Consider the following 26,098-nt stretch of genomic DNA (forward strand, 5'->3'; position numbering starts at 1 on the left):
TAGCTTTTAAGCAAATTTATGGTGCTCATATTTATGTAGATATATGAGGATTATAGATTACATAGAAGGCTACTAACAGTATCATCCATCCATCCGTCTATTCATTCCATAAATATTTATTCAGTGTTTTTTATGTGCCAGGTAGTGCTTTATATTTTTTGGATACATAAGTGAATAAAACAGCAATAGAGACAAAAAATCTCTGAACTTTTTGAACCTATGTGTTTTGGGTTGACAGCAAAGACAATTTAATAAAAAAAATACATTATATGTTAAGTAGCCATATATAAAATAAGATCTTCAAATTTGAGGGAGAACAGGAACTCAATAATTGAATTAAAATATAATCATCAGGCCTTCAACAGCTTATAAAAGACATTTAACCTTATCTTCTATTTAGAAATGGAGTCTCTGGTTTGAGGAGAGGCAAAGAAGGCAGAGCAACATGGACATTTGCTGCTTCTCTGATCCCTGAAATGCATCCAGGTCAGCACCAGACCATTTTGCACAAATAGAAAATTGATCTGAGGACTCACACAACAATCTACATAACTTGGGCCACAGAACTTGACAGGTACACAGCACAAAGAGGTGAACTGGGGGAGAAAAGCTGCAGAGGGTGCAGAGCTGTTTTTGTTTGCGAAGAGAGGATGGAGACGGGGTGGGGAGGGGGTGAGGAGAGTACAGGAAAAGTACTCTCCGTGAAAGCAGCTAGAATTAAAGAGTAGAAACGCCCACAAGGAACTTAACAAGAAAGGGACAAAGGAGAAAGGAAAGGGTTTCAATACTATTAAGACTCTATAAACAGGGGAGCACAGAGTCAGAAACTCTGCAACTCACTATCTGGCAGAGCTCTGGTGGTAAGGGCAAATCCCCAGGAGCAGACAGCGGGGTCCTCAGGGTCCTTGGGCCACACGGGGAGAGGTGGCTCCTCTGCTGGGAGGACATTTGGTAGAAGCCATGAAGTCTCCCCACAAAGGTCCCAGCGAACCCCAGATTATAGCCACATTTTCTGGTGTTGGAACAAGGATGCTAGGGTGTGGTGAAGACTGGTGCCAGATGTGTGTTGTGATTTACCATAGTCCCTAAACTGCTGCTGCTATAGGATCATGAGAAATTTTTCTGGAGTGGGCTGGCACTCAGCCACAGTCTCTGGGCCTCTAAAGTGGCATAGTCACATGAGTGTTCCTGGGGACGGCTGGCACCCAGCCATTTTTTGGTGAGACCCTCCCCCAGAGAGTCAGAGCAGGTCAAAGCTTCAGGGAACCTCAGAAGTGAGGGGTTTGGAAAGAGCCCCATCTGAGATAAAATTATGGAGGGAGGTACTGCTTGGCAGGCTGACTGCTTGGACATGGACAGTATAGAAGCAGGGAATGGATAGAAGCCTGAGACAAAGGAGGGGTGCATGATGGCTGGCTGGTAAGAGCACAGAGTTCTAATGCTAGAGACTGGGAAGCTGTGTGATGCCGTTTTTCACCTCTCCTCTGCATCCTTACACATGTACCTGTGACCCTCACTGATCCACCACAGTAAGCTAAGCAGCGCCACCTCGTGGAGAATGGAGCAGTTATACGAAGCCTTGTCCAACTGCGCCAACCAAGCCCTAGAGGATCACCACAAGTCTCTGTACCTGCTTACTTTATGGACTATAAAGTGCTTCATAGTTTTACTTCTAAAGGAAACTGGATGTAATTTCATGTAGATTTCATTCTGTTCGCTGGTCCATCTATTCATTTTTTTGTTTAGTTTCTTATGCTTCGACACAGAAAGAGAAAAAAAATTTATTTTTCGTTAAAATTTTCTACTATATTTTAAATTTTTTTATAAAAATTTTTAGTCTATTTTACCTTCTTCATCTCATTTTATTCTATTTTATTGTATACATCTTTTTCAAATTTTAAATTTTTTCCTACTGTTTTTCCTTTTTAAAATTTTCATTTGTTTTCCCTTATTTCTCTACTCTATCAAGCTTCCTTCAACAATCAGACCAAAACACACTTAGAATATAGCTTTCTTTATTTGATTTTTTGTGTGTTGCTTTAAATTTTTTAAATTCTATTTTTAATTTTATTATTTTCTTCCTCCAAAATGATGAAATGAAGCAACTCACCCCAAAAGAAAGAACAGGAAGAGATAATAGCCAGGGACTTAATCAATGCAGATATAAGCAAGATGGCTGAACTAGAATTTAGAATCACGATAATAAGAATACTAGTGGGGGTCGAAAAAAAGCATAGAATCTCTTTCTGTGGAGATAAAAGAAATAAAATCTAGTCAGGATGAAATTAAAAATGTTATAACTGAGTTGAAATCTCAGATGGATGCCATGGTGGCAAAGATGGATGAAGGAGAGCAGCAAATATAGAGGACAAGTATATGGAGAATAATGAAGAAGAAAAAAAAGAGGGAAAATAAGGCAAAAGAGCACAAAGAAGAATTAGAGAACTCAGTGACTCATTAAAAAGGAATAACATCCGAATCATAGGGGTACCAGAAGATGAAGAGAGAGCAAAAGGGATAGAAGATTTATATGAGCAAATCATAGCAGAAAACTCCTGACCTGGGGAAAGACACAGACATCAAAATCCAGGAAGTATAAAGAAGTCTCACTAGATTCAACAAAACTGACCATCAACAAGGCATATCATAGTCAAAGTCACAAAATACACAGACAAGGAAAGAATTATGAAAGGAGCAAAGGAAAACAGGTCCTTAACCTATAAGGGAGACAGATCAGGTTTGCAGCAGTCTTATCCACAGAAACTTGGTAGGCCAGAAAGGAGTGGCAGGATATATACAACATGATGAAACGGAAAAATATGCAGCCAAAACTTTATCCAGCAAAGCTGTCATTCAAAATAGAGGGAGAGATAAATAGTTTCCCAGACAAACAAAAACTAAAAAATTTTGTAACCACTAAACCAGCCCTGCAAGAAATTTTAAGGGGGACACTCTGAGGGGAGATAGATAAAACAAAACAAAAAAGACCAAAAACACAAAGACTAGAAAGGACCAGAGAACACCACCAGAACCTCCTACTCTTCAGGCAACACAATGGCAATTAAGTTCATATCTTTCAGTACTCACTTTAAATGTCAATGGATTAAATGCTCCAATCAAAAGACATAAGGTAACAGAATGGATAAGAAAACAATATCCGTCTATATGTTGTTTACAAGAGACCCATTTTAGACCTAAAGACACCTTCAGATTGAAAGTAAGGGGATGGAAAACCATCTATCATGCTAATGGTCACCAAAAGAAAGCTGGAGTAGCCATACTTATATCAGAAAATCTAGACTTTAAATGAAGACTGTAACAAGAGATGAAGAAGGACATTACATCATAATTAAGGGGTCTTTCCACCAAGAAGTTCTAACAGTTGAAAACATTTATGCTCCAAATGTGGAGAAACCCAAATATATAAATCAATTAATCTCAAACATAAAGAAACTCATTGATAATAGTGCCATAAAGGTAGGGGACTTCAACATCCCACTTACAACAATGGACAGATAATCTAAGCAGAAAATCAAGGAAACGATAGCTTTGAACGACACACCAGACTGGATAGACTTAACAGATATATTCAGAACATTTCATCCTAAAGCAGCGGAATACACATTCTTCTTGAGTGCACATGGAAAATTGTCCAGAATAGATCACATACTGGGACACAAATCAGCCCTCAACAAGTACAAAAAGATCAAGATCATACTGTGCATATTTTTAGACCACAATGGTATAAAACTTGAAATCCACCACAAGAAAAAATTTGGAAAGGTAACAAATACTTGGAGACTAAAGACCATCCTACTAAAGAATTAATGGGTTAACCAAGAAGTTAGAGAGGAAATTAAAAAGTACATGGAAGCCAATGAAAATGATAACACCACAGCCCCAAACCTCTGGGATATAGCAAAAGCAGTCATAAGATGGAGGTATATAGCAATCCAGGCCTTCCTAATGAAGGAAGAAAAGTCTCAGATACACAACCTGACCTTACAACTCAAAAAGGTGCTGGACGATCTCGCGGTCCGTGAGTTCGAGCCCCGCGTCAGGCTCTGGGCTGATGGCTCGGAGCCTGGAGCCTGTTTCCGATTCTGTGTCTCCCTCTCTCTCTGCCCCTCCCCCGTTCATGCTCTGTCTCTCTCTGTCCCAAAATAAAAAAAAAAAAAAAAAAAAAGTTGAAAAAAAACAAAAAGGTGCTGGAAAAAGAACAGCAAATAAAACCCCAAAACAGCAGAAGATAGGAAATAATAAAGATTAGAGCATAAATCAGTGCTATTGAAATGAAAAAACAAAAACAAAAACAGTAGAACAAATTAATGAAACCAGGAACTGGTTCTTTGAAAGAACTAACAAAATTGATAAATCCCTAGCCAGTTTAATCAAAAAGAAAAAGGATAAATAAATAAATAAATAAAATCAATCAATAAATAAAATCAAGAATGAAAGAAGAGAGATGACAACCAACACTGCAGAAATACAAACAATAATAAGAGAATGTTATGAGCAATTATATGCCAATAAATTGGGAAGAAATTCCTAGAAACATATACACTACCAAAACTGAAACAGGAAGAAATAGAAAATGTGAACAGACCCATAACCAGTAAAGAAATCGAATTAGTACTCAAAAATCTCCCAAAAAACCAAGAATCCAAGGCCAGATGCTTTCCAGGGGAATTCTACCAAACATTTAAAGAAGAGTTAACACTTACTGTTTTGAAGCTGTTTCAAAAAATAGAAATTGAAGGAAAACTTCCAACTCATTTTATGAGGCCAGCATTACCTTGATTCCAAAACCAGACAAAGAACCCACTAAAAAGGAGAACTACAGACGAATATCCCTGATGAACATGAATGCAACAATTCTCAATAAGATACTAGCCAACCAGATCCAACAATATATTAAAAGAATCCTTCACCATGACCAAGTGGGATTTATACCTGGGATGCAGGGCTGGTTCAATACCCACGAAACAATCAATGTGATACATCACATCAATAAAAGAAAGGACAAGAACCACATAATCCTCTCAATAGATGCAGAGTAAGCATTTGACAAAATATAGCATCCTTCTTGATAAAAACCCTCAAGAAAGTAGGGATAGAAGGATCATACCTCAAGATCATAAAAGCCATAAATTAGAGACCCACTGCTAATATCATCCTCAATTGGGAAAAACTGAGAGCTTTCCCCCTAAGGTCAGGAACACTACAGGGATTTGCACTCTTGCCACTGTTTTCAACATAGTACTGGAAGTCCTAACCTCAGCAATCAGACAACACAAAGGAATAAAAGGCATCCAAATCGGCAAGGAGGAAGTCAAACTTTCACTCTTTGCAGACAACATGATACCCTATATGGAAAACCCCAAAAATTCCACCAAAAAACTGCTAGAACTTATCCATGAATTCAGCAACATTGCAGGATATAAAATCAATGCAGAGAAATCAGTTGCACTTCATACACCAATAATGAAGCAACAGAAAGAAAAATCAAGGAATTGCACTATTTATGATTGCACCAAAATGATAAAATACCTAGGATTAAACCTAACCAAGGAGGTGAAAAATCTATACACTGAAAACTATAGAAAGCTTATGAAAGAAATTGAAGAAGTGACACAAAAAATGGAAAAGTATTCCATGCTTATTAATTGGAAGAATAAATATTGTTAAAATGCTGATACTACCCAAAGCAATTTCCATATTGAATGCAATACCTATCAAAATAACACCAGCATTCTTCACAGAGCTAGAACAAGCAATCCTAAAATTTGTATGGAACCAAAAAAGACCCTGATAACCAAAGCAATCTTGAAAAAGAAAACCAAAGCAGTAGGCATCACAATCCCAGACTTCAAGCTGTATTACAAAGCTGTAATCATCAAGACAGTATGGTACTGGCACAAAAACACAGATCAAGGGAACAGAATAGAGAACCCAGAAATGGACCCACAAATGTATGGCAAACTAATCATTGACAAAGCAGGAAAGAATATCCTATGGAATTAAGACAATCTCTTCAGCAAGTGGTGCTGGGAAAATTGGACGGCAATGTGTAGAAGAATGAACCTAGACCACTTTCTTACACCACACACAAAAATAAACTCAAAATGGATGCAAGACCTAAACAGAGGACAGGAAGCCATCAAAATCCTCGAGGAGAAAGCAGGCAAAAACCTTTGTGACCTCAGCCACAGCAACTTTTTACTCAACATGTCTCCAGAGGCAAGGGAAACAAAAGCAAAAATGAACTATTGGGACCTCATCGAGATAAAACAAACAAACAAACAAACAAACAAACAAACAAACACCTTCTGCACAGTGAAGGAAACAATCAGTAAAACTAAAAGGCAACTGATGGAATGGGAGATGATATTTGCAAATGACATATCAGATAAAGGGTTAGTATCCAAAATATATAAGAACCTATCAAACTCAACACCCAAAAAACAAATAATCTAGCGAAGCAAAGAACAAAAGACATGAACAGACACTTCTCCAACGAAGACATCCAGATGGCCAACCGACACATGAAAAGATGCTCAACATCACTCATCATCAGGGAAATACAAATCAAAACCACACTGAGATACCACCTCACCCCTGTCAGAATGGATAACATGAACAACTCAGACAAAAACAGATGTTGGCAAGGATGCAGAGAAAGAGGATCTCTTTTGCATTGTTGGGAATGCAAGCTGGTGCAGCCACTCCGGAAAACAGTATGGAGGTTCCTCAAAAAATTAAAAATAGAACTACCCTACAACCCAGCAATTGCACTACTAGGTATTTATCCAAAGGATACAGGTGTGCTGTTTCGAAAGGGCACATGCATCCTGATGTTTATAGCAGCACTATTGACAATAGCCAAAGTATGGGAAGAACCCAAATGTCCATTGACAGATGAATGGATAAAGTTGTGGTATATACATACAATGGAATACCACTTGGCAATCAAAAAGAATGATATCTTGCCATTTGCAACAACGTGGATGGAACTAGAGGGTATAATGCTAAGTGAAATTAGTCAGAGAAAGATAAATATCATATGACCTCACTCGTGGAATTTAAGATACAAAACAGATGAACATAAGGGAGAGGAAGCAGAAATAACATGCAAACAGGCAGGGGGACAGAACATAAAAGCCTTAAATATAGAGAACAAACTGAGCTGGAGAGGTTGTGGGTTGGGGGTGGCTAAATGGGCTGAGGGGATTTAAGGAAGACACTTGTTGGTATGAATACTTGGTGTTATACGTAGGGAATGAATCACTGGATTCTACTCCTGAAATCGTCATTGCACTATATGCTAACTAACTTGGGTGTAAATTTTTAAAAATAATAAATAATTTAATTAAAAAAATAAACCTCAAAAAATGCTTCTCTGTTCTATTTTAAAACAATGAAAAATAACTATGTGGGGTCAAAAAGGGAAAAATATTATTGCATTTGCTTCAATGGGGAGTAGTTTGCAAACAATGAGTATGGTCTTCTAACGTGATCCGAATAATCTCTGCTTCATTGTGAGCCACAAAAGTTGATTTAATGTAACTCTGAAAACTGCTAAAGTTGAAATTTCATTCCTGACTCTAAATCAACACATCATCAGGAGAGAAGGTTTGTACCTTGAATTGCTTGGGGCATGTTGGTTGCAGTCATTGCTTTCTGTATCCCTAGGCCATTCTCTCCTAAATCCCCTAAATCTAAAATCTCAAAATAATCCTCTTACTGTCTTCTTTTCCAAAAATCCACTCAGAGTGGATCACATGAGTGGACTTCCTTGTGGAATTCTATCTCAATCTCTTCTCGGGACCTCTGTCCATTAAGAACCCTTAACAGGCATGTCAACAGTAGGTTTATAGCTAAAAGTTTTGGTCCAGCGGCAATGTTTACACAATTGCATATTTTGGGTCATTCACATTGTGTAAATATTGTCAGGCTTTGCTATTCAACAGCTTGCCTGTATTTTGTAGAGTATATGGTTTACTTTCAGAAAGTAGCCCTTGGAGGAAAGTTAAAAATTGAGTATTAAAATTTTTTAATAGTACTGGCAAAGAATGAAAAAGAGTATTATTAGATTAGCAAATATATTGGTCAGAAATATTAATGACTATCAAAAGTAAATATCCATTGATATAAAAATTCTACAGTGGGAAGCAGTAATGGATTTTAAAGCTAAAACTTATATGAACTTTTAAAATGTGTGATGTAAATATACTCCAATAGGAGTATAGGAATATAGAATTCATATTTTAAAGATGGGATTAATTTCTATTTGTTTTTAATTTTTATAAATGTCAAAGTATAATGTGTTATGAACAATGCAGAGAATAGAATTTTTGAAATTTCCTAGAGCATTCATAATTTATCAGTGCTGGCTGTCTTCTCCCCAAACACCTTGGTATTTTTGAAATAAAATTATAAAACAGAGTGTATTCAAGATCTGGATAAAAGGTTTCCTGGGATAAGGAGGAAAGAGAAAAGATTTGAAGGCTATACACTGTATCTTCCTGACATTTTTCATTTCACATTTTTAACTTGATTGCATGTCCATTTATTCATTCAACAGATATTTATTGATCTGTTATTTGCTTGGCACCATTCTAAAGGATGAAGATATAGTAATGAAAAAATATTCTTGTCTTCACAGAGTTCTTTGTGCGGCAGGGGAGATCTACAATGGAATAAAAAGGTAAAAAAAAAATGTAGGATACGTTAGATGGCAATATGTACTGAGGTTATAAGACGAATAAAGGAGGGAAGTGGGTTGAACTTTTAGTTAGGCTGCCCAGGGAGGGTTTCACTGGGAAAGTGACTTGAAATACTTGAAGGAGTTAGAGAGCACGTATCTGGGGAAAGAGTGTTCATGGCAAGGAAACAGCAAATGTAAAAATCTTAGGTGGGAACAGGTTTGGGATGTGGACAAAAGGAGGTCAGCATGACCGGAAAAGAGTGATTGTGCCAGTGAAGCCACTGATACTCTTCTCTGCCTGTATAACTGTAAGAATACGGATAGTCTAACAGGTACTCTTTTCCTACTATTCATTAGTGGTTCCAGATCTATGTCAACTGAAAACAGTGCCCTATTTCAGGCCAGTGCTTACTTTCTATGTTTTTGTTTTTTTAAAGACTTAATTTTTTAGATTAGTTTTAGGTTTAAAATCTCATTACAAGGGAAGTTGAGGGATTTTTCATTTACCCCATCCCTGCATAGCTTCCTCTGTTATCAACATCATGCACCAGAACGGATTTTATTAAGTTTTTTAACCAAGGATGAACCTACATTGACACGTCATAAACACTCAAATTCCATATATACCTTAGGGTTCTTTCTTGGTATTGTATATTCTATGAGTTTAGACCAATGTGTAGTAACCTACATCCATCATTGCAATATCATACAGAGTATTTTCACTGCCCTAAAAATCTTCTGTGCTCCATTTATTTGTCTCCCCTCTTCGGTACTGCACACATTGATTTATTTACTACCTCCTCAGTTTTTCCTTTTCCTAGATGTCATACAGGCAGAATCAAACAGCATTTAGCCTTTTTAGACTGGCTTCTTTCACTTACTAACATGCATTTAAGGTTCCTCCATGTCCTTTTATGTCTTGATAGCTCATTTATTTTTAGTGCTGAATAATATTCCCTTGTCTGGATGTACCACAGTTTATTTATCCATTCACCTACTGAAGGACATCTTGGTTGTTTCCACGTTTTGGCAATTATGAGGAAAGCTGCTATAAACACCCTTGTGCAGGTTTTTGTGTGAACATAAATTTTCAACTCTTGTGGGTAAATACCAAAGAGTGTGATTGCTGGATCATATGGTAAGAATATGTTTAGTTTTCTAAGAACCCGCCAAACTGTCTTCCAAAGTGGCTGTACCATTTTACAATTCCACCAGCAACGTATGAGAGTTCCTATTGCTCCACATCCTTGCCAGCGTTTGGTGTTGCTTACTTACTTTTCATTTCTAAGAGAAGTGTTGCTTCTGACATGAATTAGAATAGAATTAATTTGTCAGTCCATTCCTTGCTTTGATCAAAGAAAGGATTTGGGGAAATGAAAAGCTCTAATGTCTTTGTTAAATTAATTGAAATATGTAAAAATTTAAAAAGCAAAACTGAAAAAAATTAATTGACATTTTGCCAACGCCAATTTAATTCAACACACATTTTATTGAGATCCTCTAATGTAAAAAGTTTGCTGCTTGTTCCTTTGGGGGATATGGTTAGCAAAGAGCCATGGACTACAACTTTCTCAGTTCCAACCTTCTCAGGGCTCTTTAACAGAAGAACCCAATAATCTGTTCTAATAATACTGTCCCATTTATCTGTTGCTTTGGTCTGAGTGTCTTGCTTAATTTGCTTGCGAGCTGTGTTTTCTTAATACAGAAATTTATTATGCCTCAGTGAAGTAGATATTAAATACTACTCTCATTTTTTTTCAGAATAGTAGAAAGATTTCCAGTGTTTGTCCTCAGATGCCTGTGAGATCCTTGTTATTCTGTGTCTGGTGCAGATGCTTCTAGGCGTCCACTTTGCACCTGCAGAAATGGGCAAACCGATGCCTAACTCCCACATAACTTCAGAACATGGCTCCTCTTCAGAACATGGTTCCTCTATCCCGGAAGTACTTCAGTGTTAAACAGATGAGTTTTCTTCAAAAAGAATTTTCTGTGTATCCATTGTCAGAGCTAACATATCTGTGATAGTTCTTTCCCTGACTACACTGGATACTGTGGGTCTTTTCCTTTTTATTTTACTAAGGTTTATATAGATTTTACCCTTCACTTTTCTCCCTCTTCCTCTCATTTGGTTTTTGTGATTTCCATCCAATATGCTTGCACCTGGATTCCCTCTATTTTGAAAGAAAGTTTTATTTCTCACAATGCGTTGGTGAATATTATTTGCTACACTGTGTTTGGAAGGATTCTGTGACTGAGTCCAGGTTCAGGAGGAGAGAGTGTTGGGATTAATTAGTAATGAGAGAGTGTCAGGAAATAGTAGTTGTTGCAGAACCTCACTGTCTGTACTGTTGGCTAGCACGGATGGTGTAATCCCCTTGTACCAAGCCTACCATTCTTCTTGTTTTTATGGTTTATTTATTTTGAGAGAGAGAGAGAGAGAGAGAGAGAGAGAGAGAGAGAGAGAGAGAGAACACAACTGGGGGAGGGGCAGAGGGTGGGGAGAGAGAGTCCCAAGCAGGCTCCGCACTCATCATGGAGCCCAATGCAGGCTCAATCTCACAACAATGAGATCATGACCTGAGCCAAAATCAAGAGTCGGACACTTAACCAACTGATCTACCCAGGTGCTCCCCAAACCTAATCCTAGAGACTGCAGCATGAGGTCATGTCATGCACAGTTCAGGTCCTTGAACTACTATATCTCAGCAAATGTTCGATATTTGGAAGGAACTACTTGCTCACTTTGGATACAGAATATACTCAAGATATGCAAATTTGTCATATATGATTTTTAATGGGATGAAGCCTTTAATAGTTGATATCACTTGGGATCATCTATTTCAGACTTTCTGTTTAGTAGACTATCTATGGTCAATGGTATTAGCAAGTGGGCTGGGTATCTGAAAGACTCATTAAGTTTCAGATTCCTGAAAACTTGAGGGATTTATTTCCCACTTTCTGGAATGCATGCTACTAAGGCATTTAAAGTGCCTGCTAGTTCCTGTTCATAAGGCTCAATAACATGATGTCATCAAGGTAGTTAACGTGATATTGTGTAAAATTCCAAGACGATCAACATCTTTGAGTGCTAGATCATGTCAGACAATGGGAAAGTTGGTATAGTTGTGATGCAAGAGTGTGAAGGTGAGTTGCTGTCCTTGCTAAGTGAGAACAAACTGTTTCTGGTGGGACCTGCAATTTGGTATAGACAAAAAGTCATTTTCTGGATCAATAGCTGCTTACCAGGATCCAGAGGTTGTATTTATTTACCCCTTGAAAAATGAAATACTGTATCTGAAGTAGCTGCCGCATTTGGAATAATGACCTGCCTGACATTATAATAACCCACTATCCACCTGCATTTTGCATAGGAAAAAAAGGAGAATTACATTGGAATGTGATATGAGTTATCATGCTTTCACCTTTCAGATTTTTGGTGAACTCCATGCTCTCTGTAATTCCATCGTGTTCAGTTGTGGCTTACTGCTCTGGTTGAGAGAGAATGTTTCAGAGGCCACTACCTCATCATCATACCATAACAGCCCTACCTCCAGAGGTAAGAGAGGTCACATGCTGATTCTGTTATAAACATGACTATTCAATTTATATATGCAAGGTCTGGGGATACAAATACAGGCCCCCAAATCCACTTTATCAGTTGACCTCCATAAGCCCCACATTGACCAGTGGACCACAGTGGCAGTATAAATCAAGAGAGCTAGAATCTAGTAATCTTGAGATAGGACCGGATGTTTTCCTTTTCCCAGAGCGTGATCACCCTATATATAAGCACCTTTTGGAAGGCTTAGAAAATATTTCAGAATATAATTATGGTGATTCTGGATAAAGCCCCTGTACTCTGAGCTTATGAACTCGGTTAGGGCTGCACTGGGGGAGAAGAGGTGCTTCACCATTGTGGTGATCCCAGATAGATTTCTGCTCACTTGGGCTAGAATTTTTATACTTGATCTTAGCCAAAAGGCCGAGAAGCGATGGGCTAGAATTTTTAATTATAATTATGATATAGTATATACTTAATATAGATATATTAATATAGATGTAATACAGATATATATAATTATTTAGTGGGCTACCTATTTGTCTTATTGAAACATTGTGATCAATAAGCCTTACTGCAGATACCTGCAGGTCAAATATAATTGTTTATTATGGTAATTATGCAAACCTTGCCTTTAGAGGTTAAGTTGGCCCCTAACATTCCAGAATTTCACTATCCACTTTAAAATCAGAAAGCCCATTTCAGTTGTGGCTTTTCTCACCATTATCCCTAGCTTATGAAAGACAGCCATCCACCATAAAGCTCTTCTAAGCATCATTAATGCATTTCTCAACACTTAAGGGAAGAGGGAGTACTCTGCACTCTCAAGGGACATGTTTGTGTGGATATTCAGGTTTACTCCAGGGTCCCTATCTTTCTAAGCCTTTTGGTCTTTTCTTCTATTCTATGCCAAGGAAGTTCTGGCATCTCATCCTGATTGAATTAGGTCCATGTTTCAGTAATCATCCAAGCCAACTGTTGAAACTCCTCACATTTGCCTCATTCTCTGTTAAGTTAAACCATAATAATATACTTGACTTCATCCAATATTATGTTTTACCCTTCTTGGTCTAATATGTATAGAATCTACTCCCATAGTCACCCTCTAAGTTTCTGCCAATGTCTATTTGCAAAAATCTTGCCATTATTTTGGAATATGAACTCTCTTCTCCCACATGTGACTTGGCACTTGCCTCCATGGACTGCGTTGAGATACAACTCTAGTTGCAGGTCTTGAGGCAGCGAGAGATGATGAGGAGAATACACATCCTCTTTGAAGGCATCAGCCACAGAGGAGCTTATAGAGTCTTCAGGAAAGGTAAGGCTATGCACCTCAGAACCTAAGGAGCTGCTTCTGATGGCAAGTGAGGCTCAGAGATATCAGATTAAAAGTACTCAACTTTGTCTAAGTTGAACAAAATTTCCTCCTTCCAAGTTCAGGCATTCCTTCCTTCTAAACAATTCCTAAATTTTTACATAAGAAACTCTGTCTGTTAATTCATCTCATATTGTAATTATGTAACTCGCAAAATTATATTTTGACTAGTCATACCTGCCTTATGAATCCAAGAAATAAGAGGTTCTTTCATGGCTACTAAAGACACTTCCTTGTCTTCTGTGACTTGATGGCAGAGAGAAAGCTCGTTCCCAGTTCTTATAATTACATTTACTACTGTAACTGTCAAGGACTTCAGCTACTTTGTTACTCAAAGACTTGCCTTCCATAGGAAATTCATCCCAAGAAGCCACAGCCATAATTTAAGTCATTTTGCTATTGTTGCCTGTTACAGATTACCAGCATCCCATTTGTCATTGGCAACGAGATTTCACGCTACATTGTAAAGCTAAAGAGGTAAATAACCCAATTATAGAATCCTATCTTTGAGGGTCAGCTTCCTGGGTCCACTCATGCTACCAAGTCTTCTATCAATCAAGAGCCAACAACAGATACTTCAAATGGAGAACTTTAATATAAGGAATTGGTTACTTGGTATTTTAATTATGTGTTGTAACCAATAAACCAGTTACCTCAAAATTTAATAACTTGAAACAGCAATAATACAGTTATTATCTCACATAGCTTCTGAGGTTCAGGAATCCAGGAGAAACCTAGGATCCCTTATGAGATTGCAGTCGAACTGTGAGATGGCATTGCAGTTATCTGAAGGCTTGGCTGAAGGTGGAGGATCTGCTTCCAAGATGGCGCACTCATGTAGCTATTGGCAGGAAGACCTCCGCTTCTTGCTGGCAGTTGGCAAAAAGTTTCAGTTTCTCACCACGTGGGCCTCCCCACAAGGCTGCTTGAGTGTCCTCATGACAGAGCAGTTGGCTTCTCTCAGGCAGTGATCTAAGAGAGAGAGCAGGATGAAGCTGTGATACCTTTGATGACCTAGCCATACACCATCGTGTCTGTCACAGTGTACTCATCTGAAGCAAGTCGCTAAGTCCAGCCCACAATCAAGGGGAGGGGAATTAGGGTCCACCCTTTAGAGACAACAGTGTTGAAAAATTTGTGACATATTTTAAAACCACCACTCACCAGTATTAGAAGCCTTAAAGAGCAGAAAAGGAATGTGAAGGTTAAGTCCAATATTAGTATGTGTGAAAGTAGCTACTACTCTTGGTGTTGAAGGAACAAAAGGGCGCTGGTATACGTAGTGGCTCAGAGGACTGGTCTGTGTGGCTGGCGCTTTGAGTGATGAATACCATGCGGCTGCTGTATGGATCTCTAAGGAGGCTACCCTGTGACTATTGTTCAGCTCTCTGGGGGAGAGACTCATGCTTTCTGAAAAGTGCATGGTGTCGCTGGTACTCTGTCGCTGAAGGGGCACAGCCAGCCCTGAGGGGATGAAGCAATGTTGGTATGGTATTTGTTTTCTGCTGCTAGAGGAAAACTTATAGGAACTGTAAATAGAAAAAGAGTTCATTCTTCCCTCCTCCTGTCTTTCAATTTCACACTAGTCTCTTTCACTGACAGAAACTAACAGGAATCCATCTGGCAAGGGAATATTGAAAATATAGTGCAAAGAAGCAGAGAGGATGGGTTGACTTGGCACTGAGAGATAATAGGTAACTAACTGGCATAGCCTGATTTTGGCTTATGTTTTTCTTGTAGGTACTATGTCTCAAATCGCCGTTCTTAATTCTTCACAATGAACTATGAAAACCATCATATCTGGTCCAGATCCCTGCATAACCTCTTCCCAGTAAGTGGCTGGTGGCTGTATGAATTGGGTACTCTGTATTTTTTTTTGATACTCTGTATTTTAAAAGTACTTAAGCAGATTTGTGGTAGATGGCTTTTAATAGGATAAAAGCTTGAAAAGTGGAAATCATTTGAGATCGTCATCAATTTCAGAACCCCAGTAGCCATTTGCAAATTGACGGTATACATAGGTTGGATATCTAGACGTCTCCATCATGTCACCAATAATGGTCCAACTTGTCTTTCTTCCCCTTTTGTGTGTTCTGCTGGCAAATATGGTAAATATTCCCCAGTTTATAGTTGTCCTGTAAGGTTTTTTCCAGGCCAGAGCTGAACCAAATGACCCCTTGAAAGTTCACAGCTCTAGATAAGATTATGAATTGGGCACTGTTTTAGATCTCTGCAAAAGAATATTGTCATTGCATGAGTAGTTCAGAATCTTGCCCCTTCCCAAATATTTTTTGAACAATTAACCCGAAATGTGAAAGTTCTTCCTGTTCACTTTGCCCAACACCATATCATACATATCCCAGTTGTTTCATATCCTGAACAGGTTTTGTTCCCAATCTAAATTCTAGGAGCTGCCACCAGGGACGCTAAGTTGCTCTGGCATTTGATATGCAAGAAGTGTCTGCAGTCCATGTGGGTAAAAGAGTTCAAATAGATTTCTGCCATCTTCACTTATACCATTCTCCCTTTACATTCTCATTGCACAACCCTTAAAGAATGTTCCATGTTAAAATAAATTTAGTAGACACAATCAGGAACTTAATGGGAAAATGCACAGTAGAAACTAGCAATTGAATGACATTTTGCAGTTTCGCTCATGGTTTATGAGGCTTCAGTTTGGTCTGGCCACTCACTTCCTGGCCAAACAATGAGGAAGGCAGAATCTGTCATTGTCTCAGTCTTTCTTTTCCCTTTAGAGTTCTATTTCTTCCCTCCAGGGTGCGATTTTATGTCCCACTCTGATGGTGCCTTTGTGATTGGATGACCTGATATAATTCACAGCTTCCCTGTTTATACATTTTCTCATTTAAATAATCAACTCCTCTCTTTGGATGTCCACTAGGTACTTCTCACTTAAAATGCCCCGACTAGCTCCTGATCATTGCACTCCCTTCCCCAAAACACACACTACCCTCAATCTTTCCACTTCAGTTCATGAAAACACCATCCTCCCAGTTGCTCAGGCCAGAAACCTGAGCTTTTCGTTTTTTCTAATGTTTATTTTTGAGAGTGGGGGGGAGGAGAAGGGACAGAGAGAAATGGAGACCCAGAATCTGAAAAAGACTCCCAGCTCTGAGCTGTTAGCACAGAACCCGACACAGGGCTCCAACTCGTGAGCCGTGAGATCAGGACCTGAGCTGAAGTCAGACACTTAACCAGCTGAGCCACCCAGGTGCCCCTAAATCAGAGCTATTCTTGTCATTTTTCTTTCTTGCAATCCTCATAATCAATATGTTAGCCAATCCTATTGGCTCCACTATCAAAATGTATCCAGAGTCTGTCTACGTCTCACCATCCACTACCACTACCACTCATCCACACTGCTGTCTCCTCTCACCTTAATCAGTGCAACAGACTCCTGCATGGTTTATCTGCTTCTGTCTTTGCCCCAGTTCAGTCTCTTCTCAACATAGCAGCAGCATGGTCCTTTACATGTACAGTCATTCCAAGCATGGCACTCTTCTGCTCAAACCCTCCAATTGCTTCTCATCTCACTCAGCCTATTTTTCTTAATGTTTATTTATTTTTAAGAGGGAGAGAGAGAGAGAGATACGGAGCACAAGTGAGGGAAGAGCAGACAGAGAGGGTGACAGAATCCAAAGCAGGCTCCAGGCTCTGAGCTGTCAGCACTGAGCCTGATGCGGAGCTCAAACCCACAAACCGTGAGATCATGACTTGAGCCGAAGTTGGACGCTTACCCGACTGAGCCACCCAGGAGCCCCAGCCTAAACCTATCTTGAAAGTGTCCCCCAGGGTTCTGTGATGACTGGACTCCCTCACTCATCCTATGATCTCATCTTCTACTTCTCTTCCCTTTGTTCTCTCGAGACGAAACACACTGTTCTCTTTGTTCTTTTCTTTTAACAAATCATATGAATTCCTCTCTCATGATATTTGGATTAGCTTTTCCTTCTACCTGGAAAACCCCTCTTGCTCTGGTATTTGCAATCTTTGCTCCAACCCACCACCAGCCTTCTCTCAAATGTTACCCTCTCAGTGATGACCTCCTGATCGCTGAAATTAAATTGGAAGCCACCTTCACTTTCTGCCTCACATGTTCTCTCCCTCTTCCCAATTTTATTTTTATTCATTAATCACTATTTGGCAAACCTGAGAAGCCAAGAAAAAATACATTTTACTGATAATTGTTGATTGTCTATCTCTCCCCAATATAATGCAAGCTATATGAGGTCTTGGATTTTTGTCTGTTTTGTTCATTCCTGTGTCTCGAGTTCCTTGAGAAGTGCTTGGCACATAGTAGGCCTTCGGCAAAGATTGGCTGAATGAAAAAATGTGTAAGTACATGCATGAAAAAATCAATCTCTTAAACATAATATGGGGGGGACTAGATGATCTATAAAGCCCTTTCAATCTGAATCTAGGAAAATGAGGCTCAGGGTGGGATTCCTTCCTGGCTGCAGTATAGGCAATATATTTAACATCTGGTAATTTACTAGCACTGAATAATAAAAACCATTGGCAGTCACAAACAACCACCCTCTCCTTATTGATCATGTATACAGGCTACCTACCAACCCTGCTTCTACCCAGGAGTATCTACATTTTAAAAGGTTCTGTTAAAGATCCAGAAGCCAAAGGTTATCATTTTGTAATAGAAATTTCAGCATTCTAGTGTGCCAGTAGTAGTAAATATTTGACAATTCATCACACCTCTAGAAAGTATGTCTTTTCTGTACACTCATAAGGTTAACCCTGAATTTTTATATAAATCTCAGAGATCTAAACATACTAAAAGTAGAATTTGTATGATGTTTTCTCCCTGGGGTACTATAATTTTTCCTGCTCTGGTTTGGTTGTTGTTTAGCAGTTGAGTGGAGAAACAAAGCAGTTTGGTGGGTTTTTGTTTTTTGGGGGGGTTTTTTGTTTGTTTTTTTTGAGTCCTTAGGAATATATTTGAGGAGGTTGACACTAAGAAGGAAGCCCTCAAGGAGCTCTCAGTAATGAAATAATTAGCCAGCAAGGTCATCTCCAATCTATGTCGGCATTTGATAGTGGCATAATACACCCTGCTTTAGCCTACTTTGCGCATCGTTATTTTAGACAAAGAATATATATGGAGAAGGACTACATAAAAGACAGTGACCAGATCTCCAGTTCAATGGCAAAATATGAAAGGATTCGTTCATTCATTCATTCAACAAATATTTATTGACTGCTTACTATATGCAAGTCACTTTTTTAGGCTTTTGTGACCTTTTTCACAGAACGGGTTGCACATTTTATTCGTTCATTCACACAACATCAGTTGAGTGCCAAACATGTCAGATACTGTGCCAGGTACTGGCTATACAAAATTAACTGATTATGGACCTTGTCACTGGGAGTTTTATTTCCAGGAGGAGGGAGACATGTTTTTGATATCTGGGCAAAGTGCAGGGGGAGGGCCTAAAGGAAGGGGTGGTCAATTCTATCTCAAAGTTCTGGTAAGATAAATAAAGAATTCCTAGAGAAGAGGGTAACCGAATGAGTCTTGGCAAATGAGTAGGTGTTTGGACAGGAGGTTGAAGACAGGAGGCAGACTTCTCAGGCAAAGGGATTCAGTAAGAGCAAAGGCAGGGAGTTATGAAACCACATAGAAGAGTCAGAGTTGTAAGAATTGTGAGGTCAAGACAACTGTGAGGACAGATAATTTAGGGTCTTCTATGTCATTTTAAGAATTTTGCTCTTTGTTCTGTAAACTATGGAGAGCCTTTGAAGGATTTTAAGAAAGAGGGATACATGGTCTTTCTTAGCTTTTAAAGATCACTATCACTTTGGTAGCATTTGGAGAATGAATTACAGGAAGTGAGGTTAGACACGGGGAGACAGTTAGGGGGCTATTTCCAAACTGAGATAAAGGTGACGCAGCTGAACTCTGGCAATCAAAGGGGGAAGGAGAGGATGGTATAGGTAAGAAAAATGGTAAGGACACAGGGTTGACACAGTTAGCCGAGGGAGGTGAGATGAAGAGAGAAGAAAAGAAGAAATTCTTGCTTTCTTGCTTGAGTAAAGGAGAAAGTGGTGGTATCTTCTACAGAGACAAGAAACTTAGGAGGAGAGCAGTTGTCAGTCTTGACAGGAAGTCTGGTTTTGGAGTTGTCTGTGTGGTCCAGCTAGAGATCCATACATAGCATCCGCCAGTGGGCACTGGCAATCTCAGTCAGAAGGTGTTTGTGGAGGAGACAAGTTTGGGGATCGGTAGCAACACGAGGGTGGGCTGGGGAAGAGTCTGCTCAACACTGTCCCCGCAGGACTTCCCAAACCTCTAAACCAGAAATAGGTTCATCATCTAAAGTAGACTTTTTGCAGTTAATGTATTTGAATCAAGATCCAAAAAATGCAGCTGAATAAATGGTATAAAATGACTTAAGGTGGTTCTAACCATTCACTTCCATGGTTACAAGCAGGGAGTCTACCTTAACTGCAGTGATCATGTCCATGTGACTTGGAGGCCGTGAGCAGGAGCTGACTAGGCCCTGGTGGTCCTTTTCCACCTCCTCTGATTGCGGGTTAAGACTCAATATTGAAGTATTAGAATTCTATTTCTTGAGTTTCAGACTAACTAGAGTTAAAATCTATTCTGCCCTGTTAAGTGGTAGGGCTTAACATTTGCCTATTATGTATATGCACTATAATAATAAAGTTTTGGGGCGCTTGGGTGGCTCAGTCTGCTGAGCCTGCTTTGAATCCTTTGAATCCTTTGTCACCTCTCTCTGTTCCTCCCCTTCTTGTGTTCTCTCTCTCTCTCTCAAAAATAAACATTAAATAAATAATAACAAAGTTTCCATGACTTGCCTCCAAAATATTTAGTTGCTTCCATACCTGTGGCTCCATAACACTTCTTAATACTCTATTATGGTTCCAATCTTATGCTATTCAAAGTATGCTTTCCATGACATTCTCTGTTAGACTCTGTCTCCAAGCACAGGGTACCCACCATATTCATCACTGTATCCAGTCTTAAATATAGTAGGGATTCAGTTATATTTTTGAGTGAATGAACAACGTTTTGTGGAAATAGCACCTGATTGGCCCCTGAAGTTTCAAAATACTTCAATTTGTTTTTTTGTAACTGCAGCATGTATACCCTCCTTGGGAAGTAAGTGATTTTATTATCCCTATTTTACAACCGAGGAATGGCTCTGAAGAGGTTAAGTGGCTTGGACAAGGTTATGCAGCCAGCGAGAGATGGGACCCGAACCTGGGTTTTCTCATCCCAACTCCTTCCCTTTGCTCTCTGCATTGCTGTGCCTGCCTAAGAAGAGGTTTTAAAAGAGCACTGGGCCCTTCAGAGAAGTATGGGGTAAATGAGATTTTGTCTCAGAACATGGACGCTGGGAATAGAGGTGAAACACTACATCCACTGCCAATTTTGTCTAGAGTAGCCTTGAAAGCTAACATGTTATAAAGACACCACTGAGCTCAGATTTCCACAGAGGGCAGGTCAGCAGTAATCCTGGCATGATGTGCTCTCAGGCCTGTGACCACAACATAATGCTAAGGAAAGAAGTCTTACAGTCAGTTTGGGGACTCCATTTGAAAGAGCAGGTGTGGTTGTAAAGAGCCAGGAATACAGGGAGTGTGAGTTACAGGGCAGATGTTAAATATTCATCTCCAGAAAGGATCATTGAGGTTTATAATAGTATTGACTGCACTCTAGTTTTTTCTTCTTGGTTCAGAAAAAGGCTTCTGTTGCTGTAGACTCCAAGTGCAAGATTTAAGAATTCTGTGTTAAAGGCAAATAAACATTATTCGTGGTGGCAGAATTGAGGACACTTAAATGAAACGCTGAGATGGTTAAATTAGTCTAAAAGGGGATGTGCCCTCTACCATTTTTAGGGCAAGAGCTCTTTCACTTAGGCTCTGTGGGGTGGTGCATAATGGTCAGATTTTAAAAAAGAAGGAAGGCAGGAAGGAAGGAAGAAAGGAAGGGAAGGGAGAATATGGTGGGAACAAGGTTTCTTGTTCCCCTTCTGGTCCTATTGTGGGCTGGTGTACATTGTATATTACAGGAAGAGTTTAAAGATGGCAGCGAGTAAATGTTAAAGCCTTGTTTTCTTGCAACTTCTAAAGAATTGGAATTTGCCATTCTGCTTCCTAGTGTTTACGTGTGCATGGGGGTCTCCAGCAGGGTCTCTGTGATTTCTCTTTTTGTATGTATAGCAATTTGTTGCAAAGCCTTACATTCAGTTCTTTAGTTACATCTCCCAGTACAGACACTTTTTTCAAAGATCTTTGGGAAAGGGAATGCCACTATGTGCAGTCATTATCCTCATAAAAGAAGTCACCAAATGGTGTCACCTCATTTCTTCTTCCTGCTTCCCTTGCTTCATCTCCCTGACGACAGTTTCTAAGCACGTACCTCGGCTCTGTTCTTTCTTTTACTGCGTTTCCCTTCATCACTCAGTCGCTCATCAGCAAGAAACAACAACAGCAACAATAACAAACCTGCATGTTTGGCCAAATGACCTTTCCACTGTCTTACCGGTTTTTGTCTGGTTCCACTTTGCGATGACAGAATGGAAAATCCTTGAAGGCAGGTGCCATACTTACCCATAATTTAGCATCAAAACCAGGCATCTTTTGAGTACTTATTAAATTTTATATACAAAGCATTATACAACTTTGATGGAATGACCCCAGACATACTTTATTCTTTCTTTTTATTTTATTACTGTTTTTCTTTTTTAGTGGCTGCTGAAAATAGGAAAAGGTGGGGGTAGGCATTTAGATGGGCAAAGACATTTCTCTAAATGTCAATACTTATGAAACGCCATTTTAAACCTTTATAAATGATTATCTTCCTCAGTACTGATGAGGCTGTTTCACATTGCTGCTCAATTTATTTACTCAGGAGACCAATTTATTCCACTACCTCTGTACTAACTGTTTGCACTGACATCTAGGTCTGCTTTGAGCAAGCAACTGTGACAAGTTGTTTATTGAACTGTAAACAGGTATTGTCTGAATCTAAACAATGGCTTTATCTAATTAGGAGACCCTGGGCATCATCTTAGCCCCATGTGGCTATTCTAACCCAGTCTAGCATCTCCTGCAGATTCCCCATGCCTTTTCAAATCCTCACGCTCACATTAAAACCCTTCATCACAAAGTGAAGAATAATCCTTATTTTGTCCTATAACTTTACATACTGGTGCTTTGTGCGAAAGGGCCTGACTATAATAAGCCAAACAAGGATGGCCCAATTTAGAATGGTTGAATAAGAAAAGGAAGACATGAATGAGACATAAAAAGAAAAGAAGGATGAATAAAGATGAACTGGGTCTGTTACTTAGGCTGTAAAAATATCTTGTATAAATTAAAAAACATTTTCTTTACCAAAAGGGGTCTCGCTGAAACGATGGCTATCTGAATGTTCAGACAAAAATACAGGTATGATTCTGGGAAGCCTGGTGGGAGAGCTGAGGGGGAAAAGTTAATTTCCCCGGGCTCCGATTGAAATAGAACACGTTCAAAAGCGCTCGGGGACCCTCATCTTACCCGCCATTGCTTTGTGTCTGAAGATGCTAATTGGGTGCAGCAATCAATGTCTTTTGTTTTCAGCTGTCAGCACTTTTCTGAAAGGCTTTGCCCAATAGCGGAGAGAGGAAGCTCTTAACGAAGCTTCCCTTTTTGGTTGCTATTATTATTACAGTTTCCTCTCGGAAGGGGAGAATTAATTGCAATTTTGAAAAAAAAAAATGTCACTGCGGTGAAGTTTTCAAATGTGAGGCCAAACATAGATATCTTTCTAAAAAAAAAAAAAAAAAAATTGACAGGGGGATGCCCCGCTGGCATGCATTAAAAAGAAAAAGCTGTATCAAAGCGAGCAGGGAGATGAGATTTCTTTTCCAGTCACTGTATAGATACTCTGTGTATTTTATCATAAAGCCAGACTTTCACGTTCTTTTTGTCTCCTCCCAGGCATCGAAGAGTTGCTTTCTTGGTCGCTTCCTTAACGATTTGTGTAATTGGTTTCACTCACTGAGGCCCAATTGGTGGGCTCATCGTGAGTGCCTCATGAAATATGAATCTATTTAAAAATTAATCGTAAATCAATATTAATTCAATAAAATATTTTAATCTGAGGCATGAATATTTTATGCCTTCCCCCAGACATGCAGATTTCAAAAGCCGTTTTCATGTTTCTGACAGGCCGTCCGGTTTTGCCAGGACGACGTTGAAACCTCCCTCCTGGCGGGGGCGCGGGCCACGTTCTTGGCGCCAGAGCCGCCGGGTCAGCGCTGGTGTTTATTCAGATGCAAATGAGCCGGCGGCGGCGGCGGCGGCGGCGGCAGCGGTGGCGGGACGCACGGGCAAGTTTACCCGGTTTCAGTTCCTTGTGTCTCCGCCCCGCGGCGCGCGGAAAGGGAGTCTGGCGCAGCCCTCCGGGCTAATCCTTGTTCACACCAGGTTGGACTCCCGTCAGACCTGGCGGGCCGAGGCACCTGAAGGCTGTCCCTGACAAGGGGCTGTACAGAGATGGACTGCCACCGATCTGGGCGAAATGAGCCAGTTGCACCCAGCTGATAAAACCTGAGATTTACTGGAGCAGACAGGCCGGGGCTTACACAGGCTTCTCTCTCTATTGAAACCCTGTCTGTCACCTGCCTCAGTCATCTGCCCTGTCAGGCATCATCAGCTAAAACAATGGAGTGGTGTCTGAGTTTAGCTGAAAAGAGGGCGATGTCAGATTACAGACAGGAATGTGTTATTCTGATCAGTGGGGTTGGGTCCGCCTGTGTTTCCCTGTCTGATTTTGCAGAGGGTGGTTGCTCCTCCGGGTGCAGAAGAAAGGCGTGAAGACCTTAGGGCTGAGGTAATGATAATGAATCAGGAGGGGGGGGGGGGGTTCCCCGTACTGATGCAGTACAAGAAATGGTAGGTAGGTAATGGCTACAATAATTTTCTTCCTGTCGGTCTTTCCCTCTTCATTTGTCTTTAATACGTCTCTGCGGTTACCTGATGCCCAAGCTATGCTGGTGGACAAAAATAAGCTCCCAAAGAAGAAAATGTAAGCTGGATGCATTAAAAATTCGTTGGCTATGGCTCTTCTTAGGGGAGCCATGGTAAGTGAGGCAATTGAATTACTGAATGTTTTCTGTGCACGGCCCAAGCCCTGGAGAACAAGTCTATATAGGTTAGAATAGCCCCAAACTAGGAAGTGGAGATTATGAACACGGTGGAGGATTTAAATAAGATGCCTGACAGAAAAGAGCGGAGTCCTTCGCATCCCTGTGGGTCCCCAGAGCCTGCGAGGTGTGTAGTAGGCCCTCAGCAGACGTTGCTGAAGGAATGAATATGTATATATTCGTCTTTGACAGTTATTGAATTTGCCTTTGCAGCGTACTCTGGACACAAAACTGAGCCCTAGAATGATATATACGCTTAAGTGTTCAGTAATTTACTATTGTATTTTCCTTCTCGAGGAGAAGGTTGTAGCTTCGTAAAAACGTATTGCTGCTGTATATTGAAGCTCAGGGAATGTCAGCACATCAATCAGTTCCCATGACAGGGCTCTCTCTTCTGTGTGTGGGAGGGCACTGGCAATAAATGTTCCTTCTGAGGTGTTCCCTGGCACCCAGATTACCCGCCTCTTCCATTTCCCTCTTATTTGATTGGTTGGTTTGTTTCTGAGTGTGCCTGCGTAGGGTCCCTTGTCGCCTTTCCTAAGCCTATTGAATGGGAGGTGTGGATCAGTGCCCCCAGAAGACCTGGGTCCGCTGTGAAATCTAGAGACGACCGTGTCAGGTTAACCAACTGTTTGGTTTTGCCCAAGAGGGTCCCAGTTTTTTTTTTTAATTTTTTTTAATGTTTATTTTTTTTTGAGATAGAGAGAGACAGAGCATGAATGGGGGAGGGTCAGAGAGAGAGGGAGACACAGAATCTGAAACAGGCTCCAGGCTCTGAGCTGTCAGCACAGAGCCGGACGCAGGGCTCGAACTCACGGACCGCGAGATCATGACCTGAGCCGAAGTCGGACGCTTAACCGACTGAGCCACCCAGGCGCCCCAAGAGGGTCCCAGTTTTAGCACTGATGTTCCCACATCCTGGGAAGCCTCTTGGTCCCAGGCAGAAAGAGACGGTTGGTCACACTAGCCTTATAAGTTTATGACCTTTATGTTGTTCAGGGTTTTGGGTAAATGCTGAACTTTTGGAAGTTACATGGGTTTGAAGACTGAGAAAGACTGTGATACACATTATGATTTTGCTACTGATAATATATAAAATAACAGTCATGTAGCTAGAAATCACCCACATGGTGATCTTCTTGACCTCCATTCAGACCCCCTCACCATGATCATCTTGACCACCATTCAGACCCCCTAATTGTATTAAGAGTCAGTTTACAAGGAGTACCAAGTGTAGGAACCATAGCTTGGTAGCAGAGTGGGGC

At 40.1% G+C, this 26,098-nt stretch overlaps 1 protein-coding gene across 3 annotated transcripts in view; it reads left to right on the forward strand.

Moving 5' to 3' along the window:
- Window positions 1-12,031: 12,031 nt before the first annotated feature.
- Window positions 12,032-26,098, forward strand: part of LOC147578187 (uncharacterized) — a 79,869-nt gene continuing 65,802 nt past the window's right edge. The window contains exons 1-3 of one of the 3 annotated variants that reach the window (XM_086717636.1): window positions 12,032-12,263; window positions 15,382-15,472; window positions 23,857-24,955. In XM_086717636.1, the coding sequence (XP_086573762.1) occupies window positions 15,426-15,472; window positions 23,857-24,166 (357 nt within the window). In that variant the 5' untranslated portion in view covers window positions 12,032-12,263; window positions 15,382-15,425 and the 3' untranslated portion in view covers window positions 24,167-24,955. Of the gene's footprint in view, window positions 12,264-15,381; window positions 15,473-23,856; window positions 24,956-26,098 lie in introns of those variants that run through there. The other 2 variants (XR_015254891.1, XR_015254890.1) reach the window with 2 other exon arrangements.

The sequence above is a fragment of the Puma concolor genome, chromosome C1, assembly GCF_028749965.1.
Source record: "Puma concolor isolate L17-30 chromosome C1, mPumCon1.1.hap2, whole genome shotgun sequence".
In the NCBI taxonomy this organism is placed as follows: domain Eukaryota; kingdom Metazoa; phylum Chordata; class Mammalia; order Carnivora; family Felidae; genus Puma; species Puma concolor.